This window comes from Drosophila simulans, chromosome 2L, assembly GCF_016746395.2.
Source record: "Drosophila simulans strain w501 chromosome 2L, Prin_Dsim_3.1, whole genome shotgun sequence".
Classification (NCBI taxonomy): domain Eukaryota; kingdom Metazoa; phylum Arthropoda; class Insecta; order Diptera; family Drosophilidae; genus Drosophila; species Drosophila simulans.
The window spans coordinates 271,911-284,344 of NC_052520.2; the positions used below are offsets into that span (position 1 = coordinate 271,911).

Below are 12,434 nucleotides of genomic sequence, written 5' to 3' on the forward strand. Positions count from 1 at the left end.
AACTCCAAAATTCACACATAAAGAACATTGCTTTTATATGCTTTTTTGAGGATACTACGTTTTGGAATGTTGAAGTATAAGCGCACTTAATCCATCTAAGAACTGGACTCGCCATTTGTATTCGGGTGGCCATATCCCGGAACGGTACGTGGTGGGGGATCAAGGCAATGCCTTGCTGAAAATTCCGTTGAGGGCATACGAATCGCAGACCTGACCACGCTACCTTAATACGTAAAAAAAAAACCCGGAGCTCAGTAATAAATCGCATGTTAATGTAATTTTTAAAATTTATTTTTTATATATTTATTTATCATCAATATCAATAGTTGATGCTTGGGTGTTACTTGCTGTTGTTGCTTCTTCTGGTTGATGTTGCTTTTGTTTGTTGTTCTGCAGTTATATAATAATTTTTATTACGAGTAATACTTACAAATTAAATATGCAATATATGTTGGTTGTTTGTTTTGCTTTCTTTTTTTGTGTGCCTTGTTAATGTATCAAAATAAATTGTTCTCGTAAAGTGCGGATCAAATTTGTCCATAATTCATTTACTCAGCTGAATAATTATACAAAATGATCTAAATATTGCATTGCTGCTCATCAAGCGTGCAAGATTCATATTCTCGGGCTTCTCAATTACAACAAAATTGATTTAATTAAAAAATTCTATTTTTCAATAAACACTTCCCACCTGTTAGTTACGCGCCAGGACTTGCATGTTGGTGTCTGTGGTTCTTGGGACACACAAGTGTATAATAAAACATACGAATTACAAATACAAGAGTTTAAAATATACGCTTGAAAGATTGATTTGCGCCAATAGCATTACATTCCTTTCACATTTACTAATTACAAAATTAAAATGATAAAAATTACACGTCGCTTTCGGGGACACACATAGAGAATAGAGAGTTCAGTATACAACATATTGGGGGTGGAAGTGTGGAAAATGGTTTAGTATGAGGCGAATACATGGTGCCTTACTATATTAAAAACAGTTAAGACATGCGAGTCATTTTAAGATTATGAATTATGTACAGGTATCATATATGTATAGAGACTGCATGTGCCAGGACAGCGCCAGAAACCCAAGTATATGTGTCTCTACATTTTATGTATGGATAGTGTTTTGTTTAAACATTTTTCTGTCGCTTATCAATTATATGTGTTAGCAATAATTTAAACGGAAAATCCTCGTCGTGCAACAGCACTTTGTTTCTCTTGTTACAATTAAATTATAAGCGCTTTTTAATTATGATCGTAATTTTATGAATAATTAAGCAGCCAGAGTAAGGGACACTATTGACTTATCAAGCACCATATAAGCAGCAGATGAAACTTGAGTAAGCCATGGGTAAGGCGCTCTGCCCTCCAGTTCAGACGGAGTTGCAGCAGTGTCGAACTGTATGGCGTTGAGACAAACCCAAATCCGTTTTCTCCAAATTGGCTCCTAATCTCTATATATAGATTATATATGGTTCTTATACTTTACACAACTTTAAGCTTAAGGGATCTAGTGGTAACAGTTAACCTAGCATTTAAATTTCGCCTCGATCTCGTTTGCATCCGCATCTGCAGCTGGTTTCTCATCATCTTTCTGTCGTTGATTTTCTGCTCCGGTGACTTGTATGTATTGGCCGTGTTGGCTTCTTCTCTACGCGATTTTCTCCGGCCCTTAGGATGGGCCGTGTCATTCTGCTAGCGCTGGCGCTCGGATCTGCGCAATACTCATTCGTTCCGTTCCTCCGCTCCCGATTCGCTTCCAGTTGAAAGATTAAGCGTACTGGCATCTGCCGAAGAGCGTGTATGACGAGTGGATCGCAACTCCCGTCGCTTCTCAGGCGGTTGTCCTTCCACGGAACCAGATCCTTGTTCGTTACCAGACCTCGGACGCTTCAAGCGGTTGGAGGAACGTCGATTCTCTTCAGCCGCCGCTGCAGCTGCAGCCGCAGCTGCCGCAGAACTGGAGGATGAGCCACTTAGATTAGCAGCTGAAGTATTTTCAGCTGTATCCAGATCGTCCACGCTTCCGCTATGACTACTGCCTGGATTGGCAGCGGTAGGTTTTTTGAGTATGGGCTGTATAATTAGCTCATCGGCTTCTTCGTAGGGCGGCGGTAGCTTCGCGGCATCTGCTGCATTTGTTATGGTTAGCGAAATGCGCGACTCGGAGCGTTCGGAACGCTCGCTGCTAGTGCTGGCTCCACTGCTAATGGGAGGAGCTATGGTTATTGTAGTTTGACTGGGCAGATTAGCTGCCAGTCCCGCAGCAGCTGCTGAACTGGAAGAGGAGCCTGATCCGCCTCCAGAGGCATTAAGGGGAGTCAATGTAACTTTATCCTGTTCCGCAGACATGGGCGCTGGTGTAGAGTTGCTACTGGAGCTGCTTCCGCCTCTTAGACTCTTTTCTATGCTACTCATGCTGGCACCAAGATTAAGGGGTAAGCCTGCCGCAAGGGCAGCAGCGGCCAGTTCCTCCTTTGTGGGGTGTATATCCCCACGTGATCGTTTGGAAAGCGCCTTCTGCTGTTGTTGATGCTGTTGCTCTGCGTCCAAAGCCGCAGCATACGCCGCTGCTGCAGCGTTTGCTGTACTAGAGGATGCAGATGATCCTCCCGCCGAGGAAGTGGGTATCAGCGAGATTCCTGAACCCAGACCTAAGGTCTTGGTATAATAGTCCATCTGTTGCTTAAAGGCATCCTGCTCACGCTGTCGTTTCGAAGACGAGTGGCTAGTGCTTCCGGAGGCAGAAGAACCACCACCACCTCCAGCCGAGCCACCAGTTAAGCCAGCCAAACTAGCTAATGAGCCTGGACCACTAAGAGGAAGGGATCCGCCAGCAGCCGCCATTGCCTGTGCAGCCATTTCAGCTAAAAATGCCTGGGGGAAATCGCTGGACATGCCAGGAATTTGTGGTAATTGAGCTGCCGCTGCTGCAGCGGCTGCTTTCGAGCTCTTACTAGAGGAAGTGGATGTTCCCGTATTTGATCCGGATGTTGATGGCATTTTGCCTTGTGAGAAAGCTTGAAGCGCGGCTAAATCAGTTGGCAGAGCTCCTCGGGCTAAACTTTCAAACCATTTTTGCTGTTCCTTGGCCTGAGCGTTGGCTTCATTTGCGGCTTGGCTGCTTCTCTTGCTTGTAGATGTGTTACCTCCACCAGAAGAGCTCGGGGTTCCTGAAAGAGGCGGCATTCCCAGAGAGCTCATCAGACGCGTTGCCTGCGCCAAATCCATGTTGCTCATACGGCTCAAGGATTCGAGAAGATGCGGATCCGCTCCTGGCATAAGTAGACTACTGAGTTGAGCCATGTCTGCTGCTGTGGGTGTGGTTTGGGACTGATTTCTGCTGCTTGATTGCCTGCCACGTCCTGATCCTGATGCTGAAGTTGAAGGCGTGGTTACTGTGCTAGCTCCACCGCCCATGCTGGCCATAGCATTCATCAGACTCGCTGCTGAGTTGGCAGATGCTGTGGTATTCCTGGACTGACTGGATTTTGATTGCGACTGATGCGACTTAGACTGCGTGGAGCTCGTATTTGAGGCCGAGGAAGTGGCTCCATTTAGCAGGTTATACTGCTGAGCCAACTGATCGTATGCGGAACCAAGTCCACTAGATCCAAGGGAATACGGATTCAGGCCACCTAGTCCCATGGGCGGATACAGCAATGATGGATTCGGAAATAGGAATGGAAATCCGGCCGCCAATTGTGATGCAGAAGCAGCTGCGTTCTTTCCCCCTGATGCGCCAGATCCCGCAGTGCTTGCGCTGATAGCAGCTGCCAATTGAGCAGCTTCATTTTGCGCCTGTTGTTGCTGTTGCTGCTGCTTCTTTTTACTAGCCGAAGACGATGACGAAGTGGCGGATGATTGCGACTGCGCCTGGCTCTTGCCGGATCCCGCTCCTCCGGATGCACCACTTAATCCGCCAAGAGTTGGTCCGGCAGCAGCCATAAGCGCAGCCAGCGACTGAGTGTCCATCCCTGCAAGATTACCCAATCCTCCCATTCCTGCCAAACTGGCAAATAGGTTCATGTTGTTCAGGTTACCTAGTCCAGGAATATTACCCATTCCGGGCATTCCTCCAAAGGACATGGATAGCAAGGGATTTTTTGGATCAAATGCAGCAAGAGGATTCTTGGGATCAAATGCGCCCAGTCCAGGAAGATTAGCTAACAGGCTGGGATTGAGACCGGCTAAGGAGCCAAATTGTAAAGCAGCTTGATCCAGTGCAGCTGATTGCGCAGTTTGTTGGCGTGAATTTTTCTTGGAGCTGCCTGAGTTCCCTCCCGCTTGCGATTGAGCTGCAGATGATTGCTGGTGCTGTTGGGTGTGGGACGATGATGAGGTGTTACTCGAATTAGATGACGGACGACCCCCATGTGATTTCACTGCCGAGGAGCCGTAGCTGCTCTCCATTGATGGGGGCTTTGGGGACGGTGCTGACATGGGATTTTGCATCTGCTCCAGCCACTTTGGATCCACTTCGTAATTGGGGTTCTCCGTAAGCCTAGAGTATAAAAATATTATTTTATCAGAGATTAATTTGTTACAGATAATTGTGTTAAGGCTGAATATTCAATTTTTATGAAACACTCACCATTGCATAAGTCTCTTTAGCTGCGGCGCTTTGTTGCCTCCCAAGCGTTTGCCTGTCTGTTTATTGATCACTGGTACGGGCTCCTCTCCGGTCAAATTCTGAGGCCCGGGCATCGAATGTTGCTGTTGTTGCTGCTGCTGCTGTTGTTGCTGTTGCTTTTGCAGTTGGGCTGCACTTGAGGATTGTTGTGAGTTTCCCTGCTGGCGGTTTGAGCGCCGACTATTGCCACTTCCCGAACCACTTGCCCCGCCTCCTCCCACGTAATCAATGCTGAGCTGGTCACCCAGTGGACTTGTCATGTCTGAAAGCCACTTGTTGACCTTGACGTCGTGGGGTGAGTTTGTTGAAAACTTTGAACTGATCTTCATGGCTTGTTCCATCTCGGCTAGCATGTTTTCATAAGCCTTCCGTTGAGCGGGCGGAAGGAACTGCATCATCTTTTGCTGTTGTTTGAGGAACGTCTGAGGGTCGGTGGCCATTGTCTGTGCCAAGAGGGCATTGAGACTGTCTTTGGATGACAGACCTCCCATTGACATATTCTGCAGGGCGCTCAAGACGCTGCCGCCGGCTCCTCCGCCGCTGGCCGACGAGCTTCCTCCTGTGCCGGATCCGCTGTTGGACGAGCCGCTCTTTGATTCTGAAAGACAGATACAATCGATTAGTGAAAAATCCTATTAGATGGATGCCAATCTTCGGCTGGTGAAAAGGTAAAAGCGCAGAGACTCAAACTCACTTCCAGGCACTGTGGTAACAGTGATAGTAAAGGGTTTCTGATTTGTCTGCTGGTTGGACGAGGATTGAAGGTTTGCTGGAGTCACCGATACGCTTGGCGGGATCTGCGGTTTCTTTGATGATGGTAGCGATGGGTCAGGGAAGGTCTTTTGTTCTTTAGCCGCCGATAGGCCGAGCACAATCTCGTCCAACTTCTTCCGCTTTTTCTCCTTACCAATAACAGGCTCTTCAATGGTCTGCAATTAAACAAAACAAAGGTGTATGTTGCCTTGAACAATGTATGAAAATTTTTAGTCAATTTAAAACTTACGCAATTGTTTTTCTTCATCAATTTATTAAGCGTGTCGTCTAATTTGCTCTTGCTTCCCATCGAGGGAAAAGCGGAACTTAAAGCAGCATGTACACTGGATTTCTTAGATGGCATAGAAAAGTCCTGAACCTCACTCAAATCGATGGCTCCCGAACTGGAAGCCGACTTAAGCATCTCAGTCATATTCATTTTAGGCAGGCTGTTAGAAACATTTTTTAATAAATATTTGTACAATGAGAAACCTGATGACCTATTTTATTGAACCCACCTTGATGAAAGGTCCATTGGTGCACCCATTGACGGAGGAGGAGTCTTCAGGGCGGGGACAGCTGGCTTGCTGAACTGTCCGGATGATTGTCGCGAGAGCGAAGCATGTTGATGAGCTGGGGGCGGCTGCATGCCACTCAAAGCAGAAGAATTACCACCTCGACCACGACCAGAGGAGCCACTTAAGGCCTCCATGTTTGCAATCTCACTCTCCCAGTCTTTCGGCGCCACTAAAGTTGAGATAAGGTTAATTGGGGTAAACAGATTTTTTGTTTGAAATACACTTACTTGTAGAACTGTTAAGCAGAGCGTGCAGCTTAGCCCTTTCCGTCTCCACGTCAATGGCGATGTGTCGTTTGCGCTTCTTTCCCACTCCAGACCCGGCACTTGGAACGCTCAATCCGCTCACTCCACCGGCCGAAGAGCCAGTTGCTGCACTCAGAGACATTCCGGGAAGCAGAGACGATAGGGAGGTGGCATTTCCACCTGCCGCAGCTGCCGCAACGGCCGCTGCCACAGCAGCATTAATGCTTTTGGCATCCAAGCCAGGCAAACTGTTGGAAGAAGAGGGCTTTGATTGGGTGACCTGGGGAACTCCCGAGGAAGTGGATGCAGCGGACGCCGAGCTGGCAACTTGCTGCATGTGGGAGGTCTGCAAGTGCTTTGTGACACCTTGGTCGGTCGTTATGGTAATGACATCAGGTGTTGTGGAGCGACGTTCCAAACTGCTCAAGTGAGGAATGGATTCGTGAAGGGCAATGCTTAGATCAGTGGCCCCCTTGCAGGTTGCAAAGGCACTGTATTTGCTATCCACAGGCCAATTTCCTGATTCGACGCAAGCGACAATGTGCGCAATACGGCGTTCTAACGCAAAATCCTTAAACCAACGGATCATGCACATTTCAAGCTTTGGCTTCTCCAACTTTTGCTGCTTAACAGTTGCCGGTTGAATTACTTCCAAATCCGGAAAGCGGGCTTTAAGTTCTGCTGCCTGCTTCTTGCATTCTTCTTCTACTGCTTTCTCTTTTTCCTTCATCACCTCGTCATCATCGGGATCTGAAGGACCAGCCACTAGGTCGAGTATGTCTTGGTCGCCAGTGAGTTTTTTGGGCACAGCTACTTCGGGTTCGAGGGCAGTTTCAGATTTTTCAGAGGGCTCTGATTCTATGCTCGATTTTTCCAGTTTTTCCGTTTCTTCTTTTTGTTCCTCAGCCTTTTTATTTGAGTTTTCACCCTTCTCTTCTTCAACCTTTTCAACAACCTTGTCTTCACATTCCTTTTCGGGCGATTCCGATTCCCCAGAACAGTTTTCTTCTGTATTAGAGACAACTTCATCTGCCTCCATTTCTGACACTTTACCATCAGGAACTACAGGGGAACTTGGTTTTTCTTCGGAAAGTTTCTTATCCTCAGCATCACTGCATTTCTCAGGCGCACCTTCCTTCTCCTCACCATTTTCGGCAACGGGCACTTCCTCAACTTCCATCTTTTCTTCGCTAGGTTTGATATCTTCAATTTCTGGTACAAATGTTTCAGTGCTTGATTTATCCTTATTTAAATTTGTGGATTCGTCTAGTGCTTCCTTGTCCGTTATTTCTGAATTAAAATCAGCTTTATCCTTTATCTTTGTACTCTCTTCAGCATCTGAATTTTTATCTTCGAGAATATCAGCAGTATCCTGCTTTTCAGGACTCTCTTCAGATTTAATTTCTTCTTTTATGGGAGTAACCGTCGATTCTTTCTTGATGACACTCTCATTAGTCATGAGCTCATCATCAAGGTCTATGACCTCATTCTTAACGGAAGCTGCCTTTTCTGCTGCCGCCTTTTCAGTCGCCGCAGCTTTTTCAGTTGCAGCAGCTTTTTCAGCTGCCGCTAACTTCTCCGCCTTTTCAGCATTAAAAGCCTCCAGTTTGATAGTACGTTGAATCTGAGCTTCTAGTTCTCGAATAAAACGCTTCTCTGACTCTCCAAAACTAAAGTTTGGATCATTAAAGATAAAGGTTTCGGAGCGATAAAGTCCATGCTTGAGGACGGCGGTAATCAATTCCTTGTCGTGTCGACCAGGCTCCCACCAATCCGGAGTATCCGCATTCTTGGTGCAGAGTTTTAAGCGTTCCTCAAGCATGGGATTCCGAGCGACTTCTCGCAATTTGGCAAGAACTTCCAGGCGATCCAGTATGAGCTTGGCGTGTTCCTTTTCGATTTCTTCGATGATGCCTTCTAAGCCGCGCTCCGATTCAGTGAGCTTTAAACCCGCCTGTCGTTTACACATGGCCACAAATACCTTATAATAGTCTGTCAGTGTTTCATCGCTTTTTCTCTCTAGATGAGCCATCTGTTTGAACTTGGTCCAGTCGGGCGAAAGGGAACTTCCATTAGTGGAACCCATAGATGTTGAGAGGTGTAGGTCCACACCATACCCAGTGAGAACTCTAAGAAATTCGTATTCTTCCCGGCGGTTCCATTTTTTTGGAATGAGCTGCAGACGTTGGGACTCGCGCTCCTTCGCCGCCAGTTCCATCTTTCCCTGTCGCTCCATTTTCTGTAAAAAAAATTATCGAAGAAATTAAATATTTATTATAAATACTTTCGTTAAAACACTTATAAATGTTATCTTGCAAAAACTTGGTGCAAGTTTGTTTTTTAATTATAGAATTAACATATTTTTATAGTTTTGATCTTGCAATATTTAACTCTCGTGAAAATTCCTATAAATAGCCCCAAGGGGACAAAGGTACTGCATGTATCGAAACTTAGTTTGTCTGACCCCAAATACTTAAGGTGTTCGTCGATGTCCACAAAATATATTGGTTAGAGAATTAATACCCACCTATGTAAGTATAAAAAAAATGATTTAATTCAGGCCATTCGAATGTTACTAAAACTTAACTACTATTTAATTAAAAAGAACACCCGATATATGATGTGTACATTTTGCAATGCAAATTCATTACGAATATTTTCCAAATTTGTTTGAAAAAATATTTAAACGACCCTTTGCCATTGCACCACCCTTCACTGCGTCCCCAGGGGTTGGGCTCACCCAGCGCGACTGTGGTGGCGGTGTTGTGGGGTGGCCACGTTACGACACCTTCCCTCATCACTATAATCATCAGCACATAGCAGGCTCCTGGCTTTCGAATTACACACAAATTTTTGCGAAAAGCAAAAAGGGAAAGACAAAATGCGAATGGCACGCGCATATAGAAAATAAGAGCGAGACAAAGGCTCAAAGAGAGAGGAGACCGAAACTGGAAAAACAATAAAATCATAATAATAAAAGTAAAAAATCCATTTTACACCCCTAATAACGCTTCGGCCGGAGGACAGAGGCCAAATGGCGACAGCAACAGAGAACGAGACGTGGAATAGGAAACACGGCACAACCAGCCCGCCGCACCAAGCAATGGCGCTTAAAAGTAAGGGGTACGCAAAGGGGATTTGAGACAGAAATGGAGACAAACAAATGAATCCTGTGAGACCAATTGCACGCGCCGCAGCCAGGGAAGTTCATACACTTTAACTCCAACCCACCCACGTTTCCTTTATGCGCTATTTGGTGCGTCGGTTTAAACTAAAAATAATAGGTGGCACACACTGCTGCAAGGGCTAGAAACAGAAGCAAAAGACACGCAAATACACAAAATTATAAGCCGACCTAGTGGTCAACATAGTAACAGCCATTGGATTTATGGCTGCTAAATATGCAGTTCATTCCAAAGTCTTAATGTTTTAATTGGAAAAATATAAGGAGTAGATATTTATTCCATCCTTTGCTTGAATTTGCATTAAATTAAGCGATTGGCACTACAAGTTTGTCGTCTTTTTTAAATATGTACATATAATAGAAAATTGGCATAAATGTACGTTTAAATGCGTAACCTAACTGAAAACGTAATGGAATCCTTCCTGGAGCGAATCCAAAAAACTAAAATGATGCCAAGTGGCGCGCAGGTTGGCAACTCTGTATACCGTGTATCCTTGTGATTCCATGCCTCTGTTTGTACAGCTAGACCTCCCACCCCTCCTAACCAACCTTTGCTTGCAGGCTACGAACGATGGTATAACAAAATCCGAAAAGGGGACAAACAAAAACAAACGACAAAAGAAGATAACACGACAGCGACTCGAGGCCTCTTCTTTCTTCCCTTCTCGCGTACTATACATTTGGCTCTCGCTCGCACTCACTCCCCCTCTCTATCACTCGTTTTCTCCGCACCGTTCCGCCGTCGCATTTACACTACAAAAGTGCGAGGCGACTTGAGCGATTGATTATGAATGTTAGTAGAACCGATGGCTATGAACACGGCTATAAGCTTGGAGGCGGTAGGTAAATAGCAATAGGTTGAATAAAATAGAGAACGGGGTGCAATAAGCAGCCGCGCAAAAACGAATTTAAGTGAGTGCACTTAAAGCGGCAACAAATAGATATAACCGTTGCACACAGTGGTTTTTAAGAAATCGATTAAGAATCGATCATTTAAATAATAATACTTGAAACTACATTGGCCTACAAATTCGTTTCATTACCACATTAAGATTCTATCATAAAACAATTGAGTAGTGAATAAAAAAATTATTTCAAAGTTCCTTTATGTTTATATTATCAGTCATTTTTTTGAAACGGTTCAGTGTGAACCTGCCTTACCAATAATAATGCTACTTGCAACATGGAATTCTCTCTTTCCCCCTCAAAAGCGCACACAACTCAACGGAACAACTTCCCAATCTAAACCCTTTTACCAGTACAAAGGGGCAACGTGAACGCTTTTTGTTCATGTGAAATTTATAGGCTTAAATTTATTGTTTTGTATTTCCACTCGCTACAGACCGAATTACGAGCGAGAGGGCCAACTGATCCCCCTCCTCATCGTCTGTCCCACTCTTCTTGGGTCTCGTTCACTCTTTCTTGACTTACTGCATGCACACATTCTTTGCATATTCTCTCTGCATTTTTGCATTCTCATTTTAATTAGGAGATGCATCATGTCCATGCTTGCAATTTCGCATCGAAATATTTGTATTTTCTGCTTTTACCTCCAAATAAATGCCTTTTCCATTGTTTAATGTTGGCGGTATCGTTGTTGCAGTTGATGCTGCAATTTGTGAAGATTTGTTAAGATGCTCGCAGAACGCCGAGAAGCTGCTGAAGTCCATGGGTTTAATAACCTCCATTTTCGAACACACGGTAATATCACAGACTCACTGGTAATCAACAATATACTGGCAAAATCGAAGCCTTACGAATTCGTCATGATTATTGATTTCAATTAAGCACTAATTATCATTCATTGCGCCTCAATGACAACTATTTGCGTTGTTGTTGTTGCCTCTGCAAATATATTATTCCATTTCATTTGATTATCACTCCCTCTTCCTCTAGCGCACTCTCTTTCTCGCGATTTATCGCGTTTCGTTTTCCCCGTCTTGCTTCGAGTTTCCACGAGCACTTGGACTTTTTACAACTTTACACCGCGGCGCTCAAACAAATAATGAGCGGAGCGCATTGCGGACTAAAATACAAGACACACTCCTCACACACACACACATAGGTAGGCAAACAACGGCGATGGCAGCGGCTAAAATCGAATGCGAATCAGCCAGCAAGAGAGACTCAGAAGAGAGGGAGCGCGGGAGAGTAGGAAACCAAACAATCGTGAGATTAAGTCAAACGCCGTTTTGGGTGAATGTGAATATGAATGAGGTGGGCTAAAACTGAGACCGACATTCAACTCTGAGGTGAATGAGCGTCACTTGCAATAGGGGAGAGCGACAGAGAGAGAGATGGAGAGAGAGAGCATCGACTTCGGCTTCGCGAGAGACCGACTCATGGGAGGGCGCGGGCAGAAGCAACGTAGATGCGATTGTGACTGTGAGCGTGCACTGGATGGACGAGTTGAAGAAGAGCGTCCACAGCGGGCACATTGTGTCAACTGTGTAATGTAAGCAAAGAAGCAAGGCAGTAGCCTGCCGCACACTTACTCGCACCTAAACTCAAGCCCTGGAGCGGGGAGAGCACAACACACGGCGGAATCGGAGGCAAAAAAAAGCCAAGGCAATGAAACAAATGTACCACAAAAACTGTTGACGACACATAGAGAACGGCATAAAAGAGCGAAAGAGCGAGGCAACCAAATGGGTGGAAGATGAACGGGGTAATGACGGACGGACGCAGGACAACGAAAAAAAGGGATAAAATAAAATAATAACAGCAGGCGCAACAACAGCGCAAAGCAAGGAGAAGTAAAACCATGAAATGGATTAATTCGAAAAGCAGGTTCAAATAATCTTTCAGGAATGACACTTCATACCTAATCGATATTGAGTTCACCTTCGTTTCCTAATCCATATTTTAAGATATCTATATCAATTAACAATTTTTATCGCATGATTAGAAATTCGATTGCCATATGCATGGTTTAATTACTTCGACCTTTGGGCTATACATGCGACAGCAACACACTACTCAGACAGGAGACAGGGAGAGAGAGCATGAGGGAGTCAGAAAGTCAGAAAGCATGAAAG

General features: G+C 45.1%; 1 protein-coding gene across 13 annotated transcripts in view; it reads right to left on the reverse strand.

The window, feature by feature from the left end:
- Window positions 1-275: 275 nt before the first annotated feature.
- Window positions 276-12,434, reverse strand: part of LOC6730424 (mucin-19) — a 40,174-nt gene continuing 28,015 nt past the window's right edge. For 12 of the 13 annotated variants that reach the window (XM_039291167.2, XM_039291176.2, XM_039291177.2 and 9 more), the window contains 6 exons: window positions 6,195-8,451; window positions 5,908-6,136; window positions 5,640-5,838; window positions 5,331-5,565; window positions 4,598-5,234; window positions 276-4,507 (listed from right to left, as the gene is read on the reverse strand). In XM_039291167.2, coding sequence (XP_039147101.1) covers window positions 1,729-4,507; window positions 4,598-5,234; window positions 5,331-5,565; window positions 5,640-5,838; window positions 5,908-6,136; window positions 6,195-8,451 — 6,336 coding nt within the window. In that variant the 3' untranslated portion in view covers window positions 276-1,728. Of the gene's footprint in view, window positions 4,508-4,597; window positions 5,235-5,330; window positions 5,566-5,639; window positions 5,839-5,907; window positions 6,137-6,194; window positions 8,452-10,946; window positions 11,439-12,434 lie in introns of those variants that run through there. The other variant, XM_016179258.3, reaches the window with a different exon arrangement.